Source organism: Planococcus citri, chromosome 1, assembly GCF_950023065.1.
Source record: "Planococcus citri chromosome 1, ihPlaCitr1.1, whole genome shotgun sequence".
NCBI classification, from domain to species: Eukaryota; Metazoa; Arthropoda; class Insecta; order Hemiptera; family Pseudococcidae; genus Planococcus; species Planococcus citri.
This window is the reverse complement of record NC_088677.1, coordinates 67,320,410-67,344,456: the sequence shown is the minus strand read 5'-3', so window position 1 is coordinate 67,344,456 and position 24,047 is coordinate 67,320,410. Positions and strand designations below refer to the sequence as shown.

At 33.8% G+C, this 24,047-nt stretch overlaps 2 protein-coding genes across 3 annotated transcripts in view; one reads left to right on the top strand and one right to left on the bottom strand.

The window, feature by feature from the left end:
* LOC135833475 (uncharacterized) overlaps window positions 1–24,047 on the bottom strand; it is a 147,825-nt gene that overhangs the window by 104,298 nt on the left and 19,480 nt on the right. The gene's annotated exons all lie outside the window — the stretch shown is intronic.
* Window positions 18,123–23,434, top strand: LOC135833473 (uncharacterized). 2 transcript variants are annotated; one of them, XR_010556469.1, is made up of 8 exons: window positions 18,123–18,331; window positions 18,418–18,479; window positions 18,658–18,780; window positions 18,875–19,048; window positions 21,452–22,541; window positions 22,635–22,687; window positions 22,796–22,918; window positions 23,187–23,434. XR_010556469.1 is itself a non-coding variant. In XM_065347319.1 (7 exons), exons 1-4 carry the CDS (start codon window positions 18,289–18,291, stop codon window positions 21,560–21,562), a joined length of 339 nt encoding a protein of 112 aa, XP_065203391.1. In that variant the 5' UTR covers window positions 18,172–18,288; the 3' UTR covers window positions 21,563–22,541; window positions 22,635–22,687; window positions 22,796–22,918; window positions 23,187–23,434. The 2 variants fall into 2 exon arrangements, 1 of the variants encoding a protein (XP_065203391.1); XM_065347319.1 differs by lacking the exon at window positions 18,875–19,048 and having other exon boundaries at window positions 18,172–18,331.

Genomic DNA, 24,047 nt, shown 5'->3' with positions numbered 1-24,047 from the left:
AAGGTGTACTCTATTTGCGAATAGCTTTGAAAAAAAATTAATTTCTTTATGGAAAATTAATATCCGACGAATATTTCAACATTTTGGTATTTCCTGCGACCTCGTCGTCGGTTGATTTTTACGCATATTACGGTTCGTTTTCAGGTTAATGACGAATTAAAAGCATTAGCGCAGTTCCTCGGAGACGTCTGCACTTGTTGTTGAGACGCGATTATATCATTTTATTCTGATTTCATATTACATATTTGTAGGTACCTTCCTACTCCACATAAATTTCGTGCATATAAAGATGGCACGCTGAGGCGTGACTGACGACGTTTTTAGAAAGGGAAAAATACCGCGAAAATCTCCGCCTATTGAGCATTTCGCGGTACAAGATGTGAAAAAAAAATTTTCTACCTATAAATCTCGCCGCGTCGTAATGATGGCAATTGTATATACCGGGTGTCCCATTCGTTTGAATTATGAGGTCAAAATTATCTTTAAATAAATATTAAAAGGTTGGCGACACTGGTTTCGAGTACGTATTAGCCGGAAAATTATTATTTTCCTAGCATAGAAATTTTCCAAAATGTTTATTTGCCCGCTATAAATATCTCGTAATATGTGTGAATTATCTATATTTTCAACTTGTCGATATAATGTTGATTCATTGTAGGTATTTTTCATTTATTTTTATCTAATTGAATTAAATTGAACTGCGCTGTTTGCCATAGTGTTAAGGATTTCTGATCGCAAATAGCGCAGCGGATTTATGAGTAAAGACGTACAAAAGAATAGGTCGGGGAATTTGGAGCAAAAAACTTTCCTTGCGAACTCGTTCCTGCTTCTTCGTTCCGAAAAAAATGTCAACCGATAATATTTCAGAGAAGGGGGATCAGTAGAGAAAATTTTCTACTTAAAACATCATTTTTTAGGAAAAAATGGTCCGATGGGACAGTAATTTTCAACATCCAAAACTGAGATTTTCTGACTGAATTTTTGTCACCTCAACGAAGATTTTACATAATTTTGCGATCTATCGAAATGGATCAAAATGTCGGGCTTGGGTTCGAAAATAAAGATTATTCTTTCTTCAGTACCAAGGATTTTTGTTGGTATTTTACGATTTTGAAAAACGTATTTCAAGTTTTGTCAAAATGTGCAACTACTCGTAAATGTTTTGTCTCGTAGGAAAACAAGATTTTTTTCAAAGGCGAACAGTTAGGTACATATAATTTCTAACATTTTTCACAATCGAAATAACTGCAATAAATGGCTTCAATTCATTTCTTCAGAATTTCAAATCTGCTGGAAACTCCAGGAATTTTCAAAAAGTCGCTGGAGGCTTCAAAATGACTTGAATCCACCTGAAGTCGTCTTCACAGGGCGCTAAAATTGGAGTTCAGAGTAAATGTCGGCTTTTCACCTCCATTTGATGAAATTTTGTAAAAATTTCAACTATCAGAAATCTACTGGAGGCTCCAGTAATTTTTAAAAAATCGCTGGAGACTTCAAAACGACTTGAAATCTACCTGCAGTCGAATTCGTGGCGTATTGAAATTAGTTTGCAGAATGAATTTCGACTTTTCAACTCCATTTGACGAAATTTTGTGGAAAATTCAAGTTTCAAAAATCTGCTGGGGGCTAGTTGTTTGGGGGGGGGGGTGGGATTGGGATTATCACACACTTGCAGAGAAGGTTTTTGGTTTGATTTATCAGATTGATATTTTGGATTTCAAAAGGTTTGTCTGTTCTTTTATTTTTTACAATTTTGGAGACCTCTGCGAAGAGACCCAGGGAGGAGTTTTTCTTGAAAAAAGAAATTATATTCAGAAAAATTCAGACACAAAATGGTAAATTTCATACTTTGAAATATGTTTTACAGAAATTGATGTTTTATAGAAAAAAAATAATGTTAGCAAAATTTTTAGTAGAAAATATGTGTTTTAGAGAAATTGACGTTAGATAAATTTTCTATTAGAAAAAATTGTTTTGGAGAAAATGTGTTGAAGATAAAGTCGCGGTACCAGTTTGGCACGTCGAAAATACGGTATATCTCAAATTTCAGCTTTCTAGGTCAATTTGGTAAGTTTTGATTTTTCCCCTCATGTTTGGTCTGAATTTGATTTTCAAAAATTCACCAAAAATCAAAAAAAGCACTTTGCACTTGAAATTTTTTCGAGTGATGAATTTTTGCCTGCTCTTTTGGTCTACCTTTGTACGGCTTGAAAAATTTCGTGCAAGTCTCATGTTGGAACGCAAAATCTGCGATTTCGGCTGACCTGTCAATCAAAATGGCCGCCATTTTGTGAGTAGGGCCATGTTTTTTTTAGGACAGGGGCTAGAAATGTTCCTTAGTATAGTCGGGGAGCCCGCTTAAGGATCTATTGCACCCCTCCCCCCGTCGATCCTTCGGGACAACTTTTTTCTTGAAAAGGGAGTCCCCAGGAATATTTCTAGTCCTTGTACTCACAAAAAAGTGGCGCTACTTACAAAATGGCGGCCATTTTGATTGAAAGGTCAGCCGAATTCGCAGATTTTGCGTTCCGACATAGGATTTGCACAAAATGTTTCAAACCGTACAAAGATAGATCGAAAGATCAGACAAAAATTCATCACCTGTCAAAATTTCAAGTGTTAAAGTGCGTTTTTCGATTTTTGGTGAATTTTTGAAAATCAAATTCAGGCCAAAAATGAAGGAAAAAATCAAAATTTTACGTAATTGACTAAGAAAGCTGAAATTTGGTATATACCCTATTTTCGACATGCCAAATTGATTGGAAACTGTTTCAAACCGTTTTGAGCAGTTCTGGAGCCTCCAGCAGATTTTTGAAACTCGAAATGACCACAAAATGTCATCAAAATGGAGTTGGAAAGCTGAAATTTATTCTGCAAACTAATTTCAATACGCTACGAAGTCAACTGCAGGGGGATTTCAAGTCGTTTTGGAGCGTCCAGTTACTTTTTGAAAATTCCCGGAGCTTCCAGCAGATTTTTGAAACTTTAAATTTTCACAAAAATTTCATCAAATGGAAATGGAAAGCTGAAATTTACTCTACATTCCAATTTTAACACTCTCTGAAGTCAAATTCAGATGGGTTCAAGTCATTTTGGAGCCACAAGTGACTTTTGAAAATTACTGGAGCCTCCAGTAGATTTTTGAAACTTGAAATTCCCGCAACATTTTACCAAATGGAGTTGTCAAGCTGAAATTTACTTCGCAAACTAATTTCAATACGATATGAAGTCGACTACATGGTGGTTTCAAATGGTTTTGAAGGTTCCAGCTATACTTTTCGGAAATTTCAATTTTCCAAAAAACTCCATACGACCTTTCAAAAAGTCGCTGGAAGTTCCAAAACGACTTGAAATTCACCAGCATTCGACTGCGTAGCGTATTCAATTCAATTCAATTCGTTTATTTTTGCAATGGGCAGCTATGCTCCATTTGCGAAGTCAGCTTATAATTAAGGGAATGTACAGCATTTCAACTAATTATTCTAAAATTTAAATTTAAATAAAATAAAATAAATATATATGGGTACAGTACGTATGTAAAAGGTAATGATACATGTTGGAGCAATTTACCATAACATACTCCAATTGTTCCATCTCATCAATGCTGTAGAACGCATATCCCTGCAACCATTTTTTGAGTTTTTTTTTTGAACAGTTTACCAGATGTCAGAGATTTGAATTCATGGGGGATTTTATTATATATTTTAGATGCCATAAAATCAACATTATTCTGCATATTTTTTGTCCTTAAGTTTTCACTTATTGCCAAATTTCGATGTCTTGTATCATAGGTATGAGAAGGTGTCTTGAGTTCTATTGTTCTATTTTTTTTACCATAATACACATTTGCAGTATGTACTTGCATGGGACTGTTAGTATCTTGCTTTCAATGAAGACTGGTTTGCAGGATTCTCTTGGATTTTTTCGAAACATTATTCTTACAAGTCTTTTTTGTGCTATCAATACTCGTTGAAGCAGATTGTGATTTCCACCCCAAAGCGATATTCCATAGCTCATAAATTTGAATGAAAAAGGCCATAGTATGCAAGTTTTAGAGTATTTAGGTTTGTGATATCACATAATTGCCGTATTAAGTAAGTATAGGTGGAGAGTTTTTTGGTTAAATGGTCCACTTGGCTATTCCATTTCAAGTCCGAGTCTATTATAATTCCCAAAAATTTTGTTGAGTCAGCTATCCTGTAATTTTCATTAATAGATTGAGGTATTCTCCCAAATGTCAAAAAAGTTGTTTTACTTAAATTCAGTATCATTTTGTTTGCTGAAAACCAAGATATTAAATTTTCCATTATAATTTTAATATGATCACTATCCATAGTTTCATCAAGTTCTATGAGAGCAGTAGTATCATCAGCAAATTCTGTAAGACTATGCTCAAAGTAATATGCCAAATCATTTATGTAAATTATTTAAAAAGTAGTGGAGCCAAGATGGATTAGTTTGCAGAATATCAGCTTTCCAACTTCATTTGACGAAATTTTGGGGAAATTTCAAGTTTCAAAAATCTACTGGAGTCTCCAGTAATTTTCAAAAAGTCGCTGGAGGCTCCAAGACGATTCAAAATCCACCTGCAGTTGACTTCGTAGCGTATTGGAATTAGTTTTCAGAATTAATTTCGGCTTTCCAACTCCATTTGATGAAATTTTGTAGAGATTTCGAGTTTCAAAAATCTGCTGGAGGCTCCAGAACTGCTCAAAACGGTTTGAAACAGTTTCCAATCAATTTGGCACGTCGAAAATAGGATATATCCCAAATTTCAGCTTTGTTAGTCAATTTGGTAAAATTTTGATTTTTTCCCCTCATTTTTGGCCTAAAGATTTTCAAAAATTCACCGAAAATCGAAAAACGCACTTAAACACTTGAAATTTTGGCAAATCCTATGTTGGAACGCAAAATCTGCGATTTCGGCTGACCTATCAATCAAAATGGCCGCCATTTTGTAAGTAGGGCCACTTTTTTTTGAGTATTCAAGGACTAGAAATATTCCTTAGGACTCCCCCTTCAAGGAAAAAGTTGTCTTGGAGGATCGAAGGGGGGGGGTGCAATAGATCTGTAAGCGGGCTCCCCGACTATAGGACTCCCCCTCTAAGAAAAAAGTTGTCACGGGTGGTCGGCCGGGGGGCAATAGATCCTTATACGGGCCCCTCTGACTAATGCAAAATACATATCAAGAAGTCCTTCATTTTCAAAACCACCGCAAAATTTTAATTTGTTTTGATATTAGGTCGCAAGGATATGTTTTATCGAGATTACGAAAATGTATTTAAAAAATTCCAGGGAATTGAGGGTTGCTAAAAATGGTAGCTACCGAACTTCGATAAGACATCGCAAACTTGGAGAATATCCCAAAAATACCCAGCAAATATCAAACAAATTGTAGTGTTCTTTTTTTTTTTTAGCATATTAATTTTTTTCTGCATTACTCTACCACCAGAGAGAAATTTTGACACGACATCACTGGCCATCATTTTCATGCCACGAAACGCCATGAAAATGGCAACGTTTTCAGCAACTGCACCACCTCTACCTATATACAGTCTTTTGACCACGAATTCACGAGTTTTTGCAATTCTCGCAGGTCACAGGTCATCCAACATTCGCCATCATGATCATCATCCCAAATACGTACGTTACATTACATTTCGCATATTACGTATACCATATACTGTTGGACCTCACAGAGTATATCGTACACACACGTAGCTGTAGCATGGTTTTAGCAAACGCGTCAAAATGCCAATACGGATGATACCTTTCTCGATTCTCATCGTGTTCACTCGAAGCAATTAATAAAAAATTCTCTCTACGTGAAATGCACGATTGCTGGGCTTTGTAATAGCCAGAGCCACTAAAGGAGTACCGTAGCTCGTGGCGTCTTCCTTTATATAAATTCACATCACGATTTTATTGTTTATTAATCACCAGAAGTCACGTTACTCTGCTACCAATTTGTCTTTTAACCTTTACTAACAAAAATAAATTATCGTGATAAAAATCGTGGCATAAGCCGCGAAAAAACCTATTACCATACCGGATATTTGTTGCTTTGCTACTGCAAAAGCTCAACAGCTCAAGCTCAGGTATATATTCGACATTGTGCTCGGTTTTTTCAACCTCATCATCTCACTCCTGCCATTTTACTAAGCCTACACCAGCCTTCAATGTACATATTGCCTTATCAAAAAAAAAATTTAATTCGATTTCGACAAAGCGTTAAAACGGATATGGAACGTGTCACGTAGGTGAAACGCGAACATCTCATTATGTTCAACCAAAAACAACCAAACAAGACTTTATATATATGACGAAAAAAAAATGACGATAATAATAACAACAACTTACACACTTGGTAAATATATTACGTCGTTTTAATACAACGAGAGCGTAGGTTTATGGTTTAAAACCTAATGCAATTCGTATACGTATACTTAGTACGAGATACACTTGGTGAATCCATATACGAAACCTATTCACACCGGGTGTCGTATGTATCAACGACGAATTGCATTGTACGTTGTATTAAAAAGCACATACATTATCTTCAACTTATATATTATAGGTACTCCAAAGTTAAAGGGAAAAAACCTCTTAAATACACAGTCGCCATTTATCTACCTATTAAATGAACTAGAAATACGTTTCTTTGTATCTGATTAGCAATTCAATTGAATATTTAAGACTTATACGAGCCGGCATGGCATGCTATGGTATGGCATATAGGCTACGTATACATCGAAATAGCTTTAACGTGTTTAATGTTTCACCATTGAGCAAGTTTTCGAGAGAATAGTTGATAAAATTCGATACTACGCGGTCGCAGCATCAGCCGCATTAGGCACCATACGCCAAGAGATGGCAATTTAATACCGGAGTCGAAAATACACATCGTATATACAGCACCACCACATACCTAGAGAAAGGTACACATACGAGTATATATTCCAAAGTGTATAGCTAAAGTAAAGGTACCTACGTAGGTATCTCAACAAGTAGATGAGGCAAAGAGTACAGAGAGAATCTATACATGATGAGTTGAAATCTCGTCGTCGTCGTCGTCGACGATTCTGTATAATGGCGGTATCCCATCCCATAGGTACCGAAAACGCTGGGATAAAATGTACACGTTGAAATACGAGTCCTAATCCTTGAGGCTTGAAAATTAAGCCGACCAAATTTGCATTCGTGCCGGATCCCTCGGCACCAGATTTGCAATTGTCGTGATATTTGTTCCGTCTTGAATGTTCAATGAGCAGAAAGGTGTTGGTTTTCTCCTAGCGAGAGACCGGAGACCGGGGACCAGGGGTGGAGGTAAAGTGTAATTAACGCCAACGCCTCGTATAGATGGAAATATTACGCGTGAGATGTTAAATTAACTTCCGAGTATTCGCGAGGATCCTTTTTTTTTCTAATTACCCGGCGTGGAAGTGAGATAGGGAAAGGAAGGAGGGAAGATGCGAAAAAAGTTTCAATGCGAATCGATTTCCACCTCGAGGGGAAATTAACTCAAAGTTGTACGGAGATACTCGTACTGCTGCGTAATCCCATTCAAAGGCGCAAACTGTGAGGTACCTTAGTCGTACTTTTTAAGCAAGTGTGTAATTCCAACAATGAGATCAGTAGGCGGAATAAAAGTCGCCGTCAATTAAAATGTCTTTGGAATTAGAATTAAAGTTGCAAAAACGAGATAAGAATTCAAAATTAAGCTACGAAGCTACGATACAGCAACGTTGCTCGTACTTTTCCAGTTCTCTCGTAGGTATACTTTTTCAAAAGCGCACCCAATCCGAAGATGTTTCTGTTCGCTGAAAAAGACTCGTCGTCTTATAGGCGCATGAAACAGCTTCCTGGAATAAAGCTTTTGAATAAGAAAGGCAAGTACATAATATAATTAGTGCATAAGGTAGATTCTAGGGTCGGTCGGTTTCAGAGTTTGAGGAGGGAACCAAATAGAAAATTGAGATGAATGAGCTCAAAAACAGGTGACACGCGAACTGAACGTTTTGCAGAGACATTGACAACTCCAAACTAAGGAAAAGTGAATATTTTTATCAATGTCATTAAAAATTTGTTTTCCTCTTAAAACAAGAAATATTTTTAAATGTTTACTAAACTTTTAAACACTAAAACAGAAATTTCAATTCTGAAAAATTTGGTCGACATATTTGTAGATGCAAATTTCGATCATTGAAATCAACATCTACAAATGTCGAGATGGTATGTCGAGGTATCAGAAATAATAAAAAAATTTCGGAAATTTTCATTAAACCAACTTATTTACGGACAGAAGATTCCTACTAAATAACTATTGGTCACTTTTCCATCATTATGTTGGAAAAAAACGTAGTTGATGCAAATGTCAACGTTGACAATTGTTGTACAGGAGATTTCACATTTTGTCATTTTTACAAAAAATTAATGAAAAATAGATCCAACTTCTGATTTGAAAAGTTATTGATTTAGGTATAATTCCTACTTACCACCATTTGCAACAGTTTCTAATCAATTTTTGACATATTTTCATTTGAGCAAAAAATTGGTAAAAAATTAATTCAAGTTCAAAATTCAAAGTAGAGCTGAAAACGGTTATGCTACCCGCCAACCTGTATCTGGATAAAATACAGGTTAACCCTATGGTATAGCTGATATCAAGTTGTTTCGGGTACTAGATAGTAGCGTATTGCGAACACAACCAGGGATGTTCCTTTACATGTAAAATAACTTTTTTTACATTTACACGAAAAACGTGTAAATTTACACTTTTCGTGTAAATTTATGCCAAATATGTGTAAAATAATTCAACCAATCAGAAATCAGGAATAAATGTTGATAACAGTGATAATGTGAAGATTGTGAACGAATTTAAGAACATTTTGAGTTATTAACACTCTATAAATGAGTATAAAATAAAGTTAAATTAATTAAAAACCTGGTAAATTTGTCCGGAGTCCGCATTATCACATTATATAGGCCTATCCCTATCTAAAATCAAAGAAGATGACATTTTTTTATTCTAGTTCAGACTTAGACAAGGTTTAGACTTAGCATAATGCATGCATTGCATTATCATTTATTCAAGATTCTAAGATTCATAATCATAACACTAATAATAATGTAAGCCTATACATCATTTGATTTTTCGATTTTTAATGTTTTTTTCACATTTTTTTGGCAAAAGTGTAAATTTACACTGTGTAAAAAAAAGGAAGTTTTTTTACACGTGTAAATTTACGTAATTTTACATGTAAAATAAAGGTAAATTTACATGTGTAAATTTACGGAACATCCCTGAGCACAACCCAATTGTTTTTGCACTTAGTCTGCCCACGCACCCCAAAACTTGATAATGCTTAAGTGGGAGGAGTTACATATTGGCATCTGTTGTAGGTGCACGTGATTGACATTTGACAGTGATTGTTAGCAATGATGATGTAATGCAGATACACCCACTATGCATACAACATGCTACCAGCTACAATGTGAACCAGTGTAAAATTTTTTCAACTCACTACCAGCTACTAGCAAGCAGTGGGAATTTAAAGTATGGGCACAGAAGTTACCTGCTGTTAGCGAGTACCGTTTTCAGCTCTAATTCAAAGAAATGCATTGATTATGATATCACAAATTTAGAACAATTTTGTATCGATTTTCACATCATTTTTATGACTTTGTAAAAACAGACCTACAGGCCCAGACCCACCCACCGAGATACCAATAAAATCCTGGTGAGCCGTGATGTATTTGGGCCGATGAGGTAAAAACTGGGTCGTTCAAAAAATTTCTGAATAAATTTTTATGGTCAGTGTCCTGCACTTTAAAAAATTCGAGAAAAAAATTTGGGCGAATAATTGAGGAGCCCAAAATCAGGGTCACTAAAATGGGATATCTCAGTGGGCCGCTAAATCTGTGTTCTTGGGTCCGGTCTTGTCCACCTATAATTGACTTCAAGTTCTGTATTCATAATTGATGTCTATTGAGAAAGAAAAATCAACTACCATTTGCAGTCAAGTTTAGGCCTTCAGCAAGAAATTGACCTAAAATTGATTTGAATTTTTATCATGAAATCGTTACCGATAGGGTAGTAAGATTTAGGATAAAATTTCCATCAATCTTACATTTCGTTTAAAATTGTTGAAAACTATCAATCGATTATTTTGATTTTGATTTTGATATTTTTTGTCAATTCTCAAAATCGTCAAAAAAATGATCAAAAATATCAGCAGATTTCTACTGGATCAAAACTCGACCTCGAACTGAAAGTATGAGATGGTTTATCGGTAACAAACGACACGTCACATGTGATTTTTAATTTTTTATATGAAGATGGTACTGGAGTGAGGAGTTTAGAGGAGTATGAGTACGAGGTATAGTCACAAAGTAAGTTTCACATTTTTTTTAAAAATAGAAGGCGTGAATATTTTTTGATCAAAATTGGAGGGGATGTAGTTCAAACATTCTACCAGATCTGACTAAATTTATTTTGCATTTGGATGCATTGTTCGTATTTCACAGCGTGATTAGTAAAGTGCTGATAAAAAAAATGCTGTCCAAAAATTATATTTCAGAAAAAATGAATTTTTCAACCTAACAAAATAAAAATTCATCGAAAAATTGATTGAGAACCACTCAAGACATAACATACTAACATTATTTTGATTCAATCAAAATCCAAATCAAGTAAATTGTTCAGTGATAATCTGCTGAATGTCGGCATTGTCGAGAGTCACTCAGCACCAGAAATTTTGCAACCATCACATGAACAAATTACAGTGCCAAATAACATCTTAACTTGAAATAACATTACTATGATACGTTTTGAGTAATTTTTGATAAATTTTAGTCATAAGTCATAATTATTACAACTACAAATTTTTTTTTGGCCAAATACCACATTTGGACGGCATTTTTCTATCAGCACTTTACTAATCACGCTGTGAAATACGAACAACGCACCCAAATGCAAAATAAATTTCGTCAGATCTGGTCGAATGTTTGAACTACATCCCCTCCAATTTTGGTCAAAAAATATCCACGCCTTCTATTTTTAAAAAAAATGTGAAACTTACTTTATGACTATACCTCGTATAATCGAACAAATGAGCATGATATCCGAACTCAGAGCATTAGAATAGAACTAGTAGGCAAATAATCAATGAGCTACTTTATTTTTGAATTTTTTAACATTTTGGTCAAAATAGGCGAACATTTATGCCATAGATAAATTTTAAAACTCATTTTTTTTAGCACTCCTCTAAAATGTTGGCAAAAATTCGATCGCTTTTTGAGCCAAAAAATGAACATCTTTGAAAAAATTTGTATGTTATTCGTACCTATCTCTTGTGCAAATATTATCCAAAAACCTTGGGGCAAATTCACCCTATAGATCTTATATTCTTAAAGCCTTTACTAAAATCCGTGTATGTTAATCAAATCCGTATGAATTTAAGTGATGTATTTTCCAGGAACTGAACAATGTACAAATCTGCCGGAAGTTCCAGAATGTCTTGGAACCATCACCAATTTAGGAATTCAATAGGTGAGAAAATGAACCTTATTATTTGTGTATTAACAATATTTTGTTTTTTTTTTTCATTGGAATTAAACCAAAAAAAAAAATGTCAAAAATTCACCAAAACTTCGCTGATTGATACCTACCCACATTTTTAAATCTTGCAATTTTTCTTCATCCGGGCCCAGAATTTTCCCACCAGTCAGGATATCTTTTTCGTTAAGCTAAATATAACAGCTTCGATTTTTTTCCTACGCATCTACGTCTATTCTTAAGAAATAATCCGTTTTATCTGCAGTCTGACCAACGCAAGGTATCGATTACGAATCCACATATACTCGTAGTTGTAGGTAAAGGTAAGGTAAAGGTACATTTACGTACATTATTCAGGTTGCGGAGCTAAAGGTGATAAAAGGGTTTTACAAAAATCGACAAAGACGTGAAAACGAGCCTTGACGATAGCTTATTTCCTGCCTTTGCTATTCTGACAGCTCCCTAACGCATAAACCCTATTAGTCGAATACAAAGGAAACTAAAGAGAGAAGGTATAAAAAGGAGAGGAAATTTAAAAATGCTTATAAGGCCTAGTTTAGTATACACGCGATCACGATGCCCCGTCTAATGGAAATGTTAAAATTACCAACAGCATCGGTGTGACTAATTTCTACCTTTTTTTGTTGGATTTTTATACGTATACTTCATTTATACATCGACATCTTAATAAGGATAGTAAAATTCTATTCTGGATGCACTTTACTTACCCTCAAAGTGTCGAAAGTATCAATTGATGGCCGAGTATATTATTTAGATGTATCCTGAATTATTTTTATCTGCGTAGTTTGTGCTCCAACAGGTTTCGTACCTATGTTTTTAGAAAAACAATACGCTATTTTGTATCTATACCTTCATCTTACACATCGTGACTTTTTCCCTCGATCTTTAAACTTCATAGGAGGGTTTATTTGATACACGTAGTACCAATGGTTGGAATGGAATTTTTTGCCGAATTAGTTACGCTGTGTTAGACATGTCTTACTGTTTAACATAAATTCGACAAAAAAAAAAAGCATACGCGTAGGTAACCTTTTTTTTTCTATTTTGGTGTGTGAGATATTTCCAAACAGAAGGACTTCCATGTAGCTACTTTTTGTCATTGTGTCCATCGTGTTTTTGTTGTTTTATTTTTGTTTTGTTTTGTTTTTTTCAATAGGGGTGTCTTACGTTAGCTTCTTCTTTTTTTTCTTATTCAAGCAACTCGCCATAGAATTACTTTAAAAGAGTTCGTGTGACCTACTGAATCACGAACTATACGAAGCATAAAATGTTTTGATTTTTTTTCTCGAACCTTTTATCGAGATAAGTTAAGGTGATGGAATTTTTCTCGAGAGTGATGCGTTGGTATTGACTACTGTTGTGGAAATTTTCAGTTTCGTACTGATAGAAATTGTTTCCTTGAAGTTTTCGTTGTTTATGTATGTACTTACTTGCTCAACTTTGTGAAATTGGTACATATGTGTTCGATTAAGTGGGCCTACTTCTGGTTCGAAAATACGTACTCGATAATTATAGAATTTGGTTATAATTCGCTGTTTGAAAATTTTACCTGCTTAAAAAAACAGATTTTCTGAGTATTTTCAAACTGAATAGGTACTTATCAAATTTTTTATACAATTTTCCATTGAAAAGGAATTGCAGGTTTTTTATCCGTTTTATTTCATTTTCTTCGAGAATTGCCTGCTTAATTATGGAAATTAGTATTTCAGTCTTGTTTGTAGATTTTGTCGCTGTATTGACTATTTTCTGCTTCTGCTTGAATCCTAAAATCGAAAAATAGGTAGGAAAGCTACATGAAAAGTGAACTTTATAGAAAACTATGGTCCTATTAGAGGCTCATGTTTCTCGAATGTATGAAAACATTGGAAATTTGCTTAATTTGAGCACCCTCTTCCCCATTTCAATTTTTTAAAATTCTTCCTGCGCATTAAATTTTGACTTTTGTTTACACCATGAGGTGAGAAGTTGATCTTTCACCTTGACAGTATTAGTACCTAGTTACCTACCACTACCTATCAAATTTTTCAAATCTTAATGGCTGGTTTTGAATCTCCTATTTATTCTCCTTGAAACCCCATACTCAGATTAGCTTAAAATTCAACTCTTATTTTGATGTGAGTTTTGTAAGAAAATTAAAGTATATGAAAAATACAAGAGCCACATTCTAACACCTTGGAGAGTTGCAGGGGTTGTTCTCGGTTACTTTTCAAGTGACTATAATTTACTAAAGTAACTTTTGGTTACTATTTTTGAAATGGTTATTAAAGGTACTTTTTTGTTTCATTTCAAAAATCTATTTTTCCAAATTCTAGCTCTATTTTTGAAATTGATAATATCAAGGAGAATAATTTATGAAAGGATTCACTTTTTTATTCATTTCCAAGTGGTTGTGGTCAAGTACACTTTCTTTTCAGCGTTATGGTCACAAAGCCCTGCCTTTCGCTAAAGTTGTTGAAATTTGAATTTATGCTAAAAATAGCAAAAAGTGTCAGGTTTTGTCAAAATTACCGAAAACTGTCGTTTCATGCCAAAAATAGCTAAGGATCGTTGCTTATTTAATACCTACTTTTTTCTCCAAAAATTTTACGAATCTAACTTGATTTTCAAAAATTGCCAAAAACCCTCGAGGTTTTACCAAAATTGTCAACGTGTTGCTTTTGTCAACATTTTCCAAAAAAGTCGTTTTTTCACAAAAAGTCTTAACTTTTTTGATAAAAATCGCAAATGAGTGTAATTTTTTGCCAATATAATTTACTTACCTAAAAATATATACTTGCTAAAAATTGCTGAAAGTCTCTTTTTTTCACCTTCTCAAGGAGAGGGTAAACCCCGATTTTTAGGCATGGAAAATTGATATTAAGAGGTAATTTTCTGAAAACCTTTTGTGACGACTGATGTGTGATGATTTAATGAAAATGAAGGTAAAAAATTACCTACTGCTCGAGCGAAGTGAGAGCGAAAACTTTCTGAAAAAAAAAGGGGGCAAAACAAGAAAAACATCCATTTTTGCAGGTTTTATTTTAAATTTTTGCTCGCAAGGCGGGGGGGGGGGGTTGATGGCCTCCTTCGCACTCTTAGGCTACTCCATTGGTTTAGTGAATTTCAATCTATGTAAAAGTTACTCAACTTCGATGAAATATCACTATAGCTTGAAGAAAGATATCCCAAAAATGCCCAAATATCAAACAAATTTTTAAAAATTGTAAAAAAATGATTAGGTACATATTAGTATTATCAAAATCGAATGAAATTTCGCCGTTACAACTTCTTAATACGACACAAAAACAATTAAAACTGCCCAAAAATTAATAAAACATCTCGAAATTTAAGAAAACGATTATGAGCATATATTATAAAACATTAACAATAAAATTGGTCAAATACCTACGTATCATTAAAATGGAATATTTGGCAAAAACATTGATTAAGTATACATGATAAAAACTGTAAAACGAACACGAAAATACATTTAAAAAAATTGCTAAAATTGATGACATTCAGTAAAATTGAGATCGACTTGGTAATATTTTTTGCTCGAAACGCCATTAAAAGTTCATAAAATATTTCAAAATCCAGGCAAAATGTTGCAAAAATGAAAAGTATTGTATACCAATGTCGTCTAATAAAGAAAACGAGGAACAAAAACATGATTCGTGAATGAGATTCATCGCTCATATGATTGTTATGAATCGTAAATCACGAATCATAGCTAAAAAATGACTCGAATTACGAATCATAAACCACGTTTAAGCAAATGATTCGTGATCGAATCATATCAAAGGGCGGAAAATTGATTTATTTCCCAACTATATTCGCCAAATTTCCCCAACAAATGCTTCAGAAAATTTACAATTTGTGAGGTACAAAGAAATAATTTTCAATACAAGAAGTTTCAACGTTGAAATTTCATGCTTTTTGGTATTTTTAAATGAAATCTTCCACCTTTTTTCGTTCTTGTATTTCTGAAGTTGATCTTTAAATTTATTGTTTCCGAAGTTTGGGCAAAAAATAGGACAATTTTTGATATTTCAGCAGAAGATCGAACTTTCTAGCTGTTTTGACTGGAATGTTTTTCTTTTGGAAAATTTCAAATAAAACATCATTTTTGTTGTGAGAAGTCAATTTTTATACTCTCTAAATTCAGTCGGAGAAAGGAAAAGTAAAATGATCTGGTACGAGCGAATCGAGGGGGAAAACTTTTGAAAATTTATTTCTTTGATTTTCTCCGCTTACACAATTTCTCCCCAACTTTAGACCTAAATTTTTCTGTTTCGGAGGAGATCCCCCCTCTCGTTCGGCACGCCTCTGCCTGAGGATACTAATATTAAGGGGCGAGATAATAAAAATTGATAAGAAATAGACATCAACTATTCATCACTGACATCAATTTACTACTCACAATTAAAGTGTGTAGCAAAACGTGGTAAGTAGTTTTTCAAAAAATTTTGAAGTCAGAGAAAAAAAGTGTTATAACATTTGCCTTCATTTCTGTGGGGTCATCTCGACCCAATTTTTGAGTCATGTGAGAGTCTAGGTGCAAGGATTTTCCCATAAAATCATTTTAAATATCAATTCACATAATATACTTATTTGCAATAAATATGAACTGTGATTTTCTGAAGATTTAGGGTCGTTTTTTAAAATCTGGACACAAGATTGATAAAATAAAAAAGAGTCGATAGAAAAGACTCAAAATCATTGACACAGATATTAGATAAGTCGATTTTACATCAGATCACCAAAAAGTGTTGAAAAATTGACTGATAACTACATTCTCTTCAAATTATAGAAAGAAAATAAGTATGTGGCAATGTCTCGAATGAAATATGCTCGATGGTAAATTTAGCTCGACTTTATACCAATTATGTTTGAGAATATGTAGATTTTATGCCGAAAAAAATTAAAAGGAAATTTATTGGCTTAAACTCAACTTGAAATTTGAGCCAACTCGACCTCATACGATCGCCTCATTAACACTCTTCAAAGTCTTATCAATTTTTGGTGAAAAAAAAAATAGAATCGCTGATTCGAGTTAGCTGAATGAGAATATCAATCCAATTTTCGGATTTGACTCCTCGGTGTCTCACTTGCTCTCACTTTGGAAAAATCGAATCGAAAGTTTTTTAGTGCCCAACTTTTGTTGAAACGACAGAAGAAATTATTATGAAAAAAAAATTGACAATAACATTAATTTATCGATAAAATTCCAATAGCCAACACATTTATGATTCGAAAAGCTTCCTCCCAGCCCAAAAATTAGTAGGTAGGAAATCAATTTAGCAATTTTTTGTCCCTCTCCCTTCTTTTGAAGTGCTCAACATCACACCTTGAGGTATGAAACGGAAGACTACTTAAACAAACTATAGGCAATCGCAATAGTTGAATTAACTGCAGTAGATAAGCAATACATTACGGATAATAAACACTGTAATAAAGTGGCCGTATAAAACTCGACGTATAAAAATTTTTACACGACTATAAAACCAAGTTAGATTCGGTATTAACAGTATAATTCGGCCTGACCGTGTATTAAACGTAATAAAATTTTTTATAGCGACATTTTTTGAAAAATTGTCGCAAATCTCAACAGTTGCAGGAACAAGTGGAGATATCTTAGGTATGAACCAATATAGAATGATGGTAAAAACTCCTCCCCTTTTTTTGAGAAAAAGAAAAAGATACAGGATAGGTATAAAAATGCTCTCGGTGTATGGGCTCGTATTTATCGGTACATACATACACGCATGGTAATGGTAAAGATTCCACAGATCGACACAACCACACGCCTGGGGCTCTGTTAATTGCACTTACATCGAGTTCGAACTCACACCAGGAGGTCCACACATGAAAGATATCGAGTTTTAGTTACCACCAAAAGGAAAGCCAAAAGAAAAAGTAATAATAAAACACCAACGTAACGACCCTTCAACCAATACAATTTGGCTAATAAACAACCGGCAAACGAACTGGCACCGGCAAGACTCTTCTACGAGTATTTGACAATTGAGCTCGCTCAGTTAGCAGCACAAAGTCACTTGTATGTATACTCTCTATCCGCAACACTTGCTATATAGCTGGCCCTACACTGGCCATCCAAAGAGTAACTTCTCTTTTTCATACAGACCGCCATCGCCACCGTCTGCCCGTGACAAATTCTTTGTCAACTTTATTGACTATTGTTGCGATTAAAATAGCCGAATATCGATGCGAACTAGTCACGTTAAATAGGTATAATTGTACAAACCTATTTGACTATATAAGGATTTCTTTGTATGCGCGTAGATTAAATTTCCATTATTGCGGTAACCGCCTGCCAAAATGATACAGGTTTTAAAGGCCAATTTCCATACAGCTGTGAGCTGAATCGGTTTAATTTTGGTTTGTATTCGTTTGCCATGGCATGGCAGGAAGAAGATGAAAAATTCGCGGTATTTCGGAGTCGAGTGGTTGTTTGTGCGGCCAAATAGGATATCATTTGGCCAAATTTCAACGTAAGGTTTGGTGAAAAGGTCTTTCTCATTCGCTTCATTTGGCTTTCGAGTAATTTCTCAAGCTGATCGGTTGAAATTTTATCTACTTATCATCGAGTATGATAACGTATAATCTTTACTAAACGTTCAAAGCAAATGAATTCGTATTCTAGAACGCTCAAATTCTGTCCCATTTGTCAAAAAGAGCCTTAACAAAATAATGTTTTGTACTGACGCAAAATGAAACGGTCACTTGACCGACTCCTTATTTTCATTTTTTGCGGTAAGTACCTACTTCCGGTTTCAATCTACCCAAATGACCTGCAAGATGCAATAATCCGCTGCAATTGCGATCATTTTATTTTACAGCCTACTATGTCCAACTGGCTTATTCGAAGACTCCTCAATACCTAAGTAAGCCGCCGACTCCTGTAAGTACCTATATAGAACTATTATCTCGTATTCCAGGGCTTTTTTTTGTGGAGGCTCGCTACAAAAAAAGGTCTCGTGATATGCATTTTCCTACATTGGATTATGCTCTATAATTAAAGCAAGTTAGTATTTTTGTGAATTCGGTAACTATACCTAATTTAATTTTTATTTTGAAAGTTCTACAATACCGAAACAATGCTGATGTGCCTTAGAAGAGTAGGATTACCACCAGAGTCAAAACTATGGGAGCTGCCCCAAAACAAAAAGGATAGAGTGGTAGTTTGCCTAAGAAATATCAGCGTAAGTACCTACCTATACTTACTCGACTATACTAGCTTTCGTGAATATTTTTTTTATAAGACTACATTTGAAGGTGATGATTACTTATTTATAGAAATCACGGTTAAAACAATGGCTGAAGGATAATCCGGATTATTCAGGAAAAAACTATGGGGAATAGAATACTATGAATCTGAATAGAAATAGAACGCTTGAATAAAATTAAATTGAATTTACGCATTTCTTCAGAAACTCTCTTTGAAAGCTGGAGCTAGTCTGAAAAGTTGAGGTATGTAACCCTAATAGGTACTTCGAAAACCGAGATTTCAGAATGATAATTTCATTTTTCAATTTTTGACAAATTTTGGAAAATTCAAAGACTTGTTTTTCATGAAAAAAAATCAAAAAATCAAACTGAAATTTGGTTTTTGTCACATTTCCAAATTATTAAATCGATTGGTGGAGACTTTCAACCCTTTCGGGTTCTCTGGTGGATTTTTTGATCTTCTAGTTCTCAAAAAATCCCATAAGAAAGGTTCAAAACAAGCTCGAGCACTTTCAAAATTAAATTTACCTGGCTTGTTACCTCCTACGATTGATTTACAGTTGAATTTTTGAAAATCCACTTTACAGGACTCATATGGAAAGCATCCCAACCGGCAGTAAAGTTTATGTACCAGACAAATGAGAATCGAGAAGACCTCGAAATACATCACCAGCCAAAATTTTAGGAGCTGAAATTCATTTTTCGATTTTTGGTGAATTTTTGAAAATTCTTCAGCGCAAAAATGATAAAAAATCAACGTTTTGCCAAATTGACGTGTAAAACCAAAGTTTATTTTGCACCATATTTTTGACCTCCCGAGTCGATTGGTGATGGTTTCCAACAGTTCTGGAGCCCCTAGCGTATTTTTAGATTCTTTAGCTTTCGAAAAAAACGTTGTAAATTGAATGAAAATGAAACTTGGTATTTATAAAATCAAATTTACCATCTTCGTGTGCCATTTAATCTATTTAGGCACAGTATTTTTAATGTATCTTAGTTGCCAATTCGAATCCAAAATCGATTATTTTTAAAAAAATAAATTAAAAATTTATCGTTTGTGAACATGCAAATAAAAAAAGTTGAACTTTGGTTTTGTGACCTCTCGAGTCGATTGGTGACAGTTTCAAACCGTTCCAGAGTACTTGGCAGATTTTCATTTTTTTCCATTTTCAAAAACAAAAAAATACTGGAGAAAATTTTGGTTTGAAACGTCACAAAAATATTTCAAAAATATGCGCTTAAATCGATCAGAGGGGGTCACAAATGAAGTAATTTTGAATTCGTCGCGTTGAATTTCATTTTCAGTCTGCTTTCAACACTTTTTCGATAACTGGGAAATCCATAAATCCGCCGAAGGCTTCAGAACAATTCGAAACCATCGCCAATCCACTTAGGAGGTCGAAAATAAGGCACAAACCAAATTTTGGCTTTGAAGGTGAATTTGAAAAAAATTTTCCTCATTTTTGGCCCAACTTTAAATTTTTAAAAATTTGCCAAAAATCGAAAAATGAAATTTAGCACTTGAAATTTTGATTGATAGTGTATTTTGGGATCCTCTATCGATTCCTCATTGTTTGACTCAAAAATTTTAGTGCCGGTTGGAATAGATTCCCTCATTAGGTACTTGAGCTCTACAAACACCCCTTCTATTCAAGTTTGCACACTTCTATCTTCTTCATCCAGTCGTCAAAACTTACTCCTTCTAGAATTTCCATGAAGATCCCCTCACCTAAGATATTATTTAGTCGCTCCTAAACCTTTGATTTGAATTTTTTCACTTGTATATTCTGTTTTCGTTATGATATCATTCTGTGATCGATTATATATCAATTGAATCTAAAATAGCCTATTTCCGTTCAGGTAATCATCGTGTTTGATAAGGCATAACTTTTATAAAACTATCAAAGAAAATCAATTCCAATTACATACTCGTAACACTCACATTCTATGTAATTTTCAAGAAGAGCTTTGTAAATGTTTCATATCTACTTAATGCAAAATGGTACATTTTCTCTTCGGTCTTCTCGTCTTCGTGTACTCGTATTTTCAGTTTTAATCTCAAAAAACGACTTGTACATATGTATTTCCTAAGTTGTAATGCAATAATCTGCATAATACATATATGTATAGGAATTGTCATTATTTTATTTCACAGTCCACTTTGTCAAATTGGCTCATAAGTACTCGTAGAAGTGTGTAACATTGGATTATGCTTCTATTATGTAAAGCAAGTCAGTCTTTTTGTGGATTAATTTAATGAATGTTGATTTTGAAAGAATCCAAATTCCAATTTAAAAGAGAAATGCCTCGAACAAGTAGGATCACCTTTAGATACGAAAATAGGGAAGCTGTATTCTATAAGGATCGGAATAAAGTTATAGCCTGCCTCAGAAAAAATCAAGTACGTATATACCTACTGAGAATTTTGAGAATATTTCGACAGCTTAAATTTTGACAGAAGAGAACGAATTTAGGAAAAAAACAATTGTTCTGCACTATGACTTTTTTTTTAAATCTCTGCGAGTAAGTGGTGATTGTGCGGAAAAAACAAATCGTCAAGTTTAATGGATTTGTTTGATCCATTTTGTTGCACACATTAATATCTCACTCTCAGTTATTAATCTTTCAAATCTAATCTACTTTTAGTGGGATATTTTGGGTCGTCTTCCATCCAAGAAGTCGCACCGAATTCAGATATCTTCAGAGTTCAGATGTGAAGAGCCAAACTGGATGGAATGGAATAAGTTCTGTGCCTGATTTAATTATTACTCCTAGTCCTATTTCGGTTCATGGTTGATGCAATTCCATCGCAAAAATGCAATCATTGCTGTGTTGTAAAATTGTAATATGGACGATTTTCTATGATGATTTTTTTTTTGATATTTTCGAGAAAATAATTCTGATTAAGTAAATATAAAACTGTTGTAAATATTTTTTTTAAATATTGAAATATCTAATTATTTTTTTGGTAGAAAATACGACTAAAATTTCCTTCTTGCCCGAATACATATACTTAGAACAATTTACAAAAAATTCGTTTCTTGAACATATAATTTTAGTGTAATTAGATGCATTAAAAAATCTGGAAAAAAATTTCTAACGCCATTCGACTAAAAATAGTCTAAAAAATAATTTTAAAAAATTCATCTTCGCTTACCTTTTCATGATTATGCCAAAGTTGCGTTGAAATTTTTTTTGTATTAGTAGGTACCTAAGTCAAAATCAAAATTTTCAAACTCTGAAAACTGAAAAAAAATCGAGTAATACATAAATCAAATTTCAGCATCAAATTTTCATCCTTCGAATTTTAGCATATTTTTGAAAATTCAAAGACTCGTGTTTCATCAAAAAGAAGCCAACAAAAGGAAAATTAAAACAAGTTTAAGCAAGAGTAATTCCTCAACTATTGATTTGAATTCATCACTTGTCTACATTTTTTACAAATTATTTACTCCGCACGTTCGATGATTTATTTTCATAAAACTAGAATTTTTCATCTTGATGTCCGATTAGTTATTTCAACATGAATCTATAACAGCATATTTTCATTAATATACCTATCGTGAAATATGATAAGGCATAGTTAAACTTCATAAAACGTTCAATGCAAATGTACTCCAATTCTTGAACACTCACATTTTATCACATTCTCAAACAGAGCTTGATAAATGTTTCGTACCTACAGATTACACAATGAAACTGTTTCTCTCCGGACTTCTCGTTTTTATTTTTCAAAGTAAGTATTTTCAGTTTTAATGTTCTTGCTGAGTAACGTGTGAGCTACAATACTCTAATCGGTAGCTCAAATTGTCATTATTTTACCTTACAGTTCACTGTGTCCAATTGGCTCGACGTCGACATCCACAGACTCAACCGACTGATGTAGGCTAAGTAGAAAATTATGACAAAATGCTTATGTACATTGGATTATGCTTCTACGTATATTAGTCGTTTTATGGACTAATTAAATTTTAATTTCAATTTTAAAAGAATCCGGGTACCAATGTAATAGAGAGATGCCTCGTACAAGAAGGATTACCAATAAATTCAAAAATAAGCGAACTCTGCCCCCTTGAACGATACAGATTCAGAAAATGTTTGAAAGAAATAAACGTAAGTACCTATGCTCACTGTCGTGAATTTTTCAAAACTACACCTACGAAGGTGACAAGTTAGAGCTATCACAGATGAAATTTTCACCAGAGAGGACGAATTGACGAAAGAGGCAGGTATTGGTCTGCACTATGATTTTCTTATCTTTATAAAATTGTGCTAAACAAACATCTTCGAGGTTTTACGATTTTTTTCATCTATGTATTTTATTGCGCTAACATTTATTTCACACTAAGTAATCAATTTTTAAAATTATATCTGCGTGTAGCATGAGACGATGCCCATTCCCACCGGCTTTCCAGGTTGTGGGGTACCGGTAGAAATCTTCAAACGTGAAGAGATGGAAAAGATGCCATAAGTTTTGCACTACATGTAATTGCATTGCCAAAATATAATTACATACATTACATACCTATTGTGAATTATACATTTCTGAAGTATTGTAATATGATATGAGTGATTTTGATTACTAAAGATAATATGTACCTAGAATCAAATACAGCTGCATCACTACTAGCTCTTCAATTGACATAAATATGTTTTTTGCGTCAGGGGTCTATCCTAAATTTGCGTGATGCTGACATTTGAAAAAAAAACTAGACAGCTGCGCTAGTGCGTAGCTTATTTTGTTACGAAAGTAAAACCCAATTTCAAAAAGAACAACGCAATTTTGGATTTCCAAAGCAGAATGCAATTTTGATTTTGAAAGCACAACGCAAATTTGAAAAAAATCAAAATAAAGCACAATGCGATTTCGAAAAAAAGCAAAATAAAGCACAACTCGATTTTGGTAAAAAAAGCACAACGCGATTTCGTTTCAAAAAAAAAGCACCCAATGTGATTTAGGAAAAAAAAGCACAACGCAATTTCGGTAAAAAAGCAAAATAAAGCACAACGTGATTTTGGGGAAAAAAGCACAACGCAATTTTGGTAAAAAAGTAAAATAAAGCACAACGCGATTTCGAAAAAAAACAACGCGATTTCTGGAAAAAAAGCACAATGCGATTTCGGAAAAAAAACAACGCGATTACAGAAAAAAAGCACAACGCGATTTCAGTAAAAAAAAAAGCACAACGCGATTTCAGAAAAACACACACAACACAATTTCGAAAAAAAAGCACAACGCGAT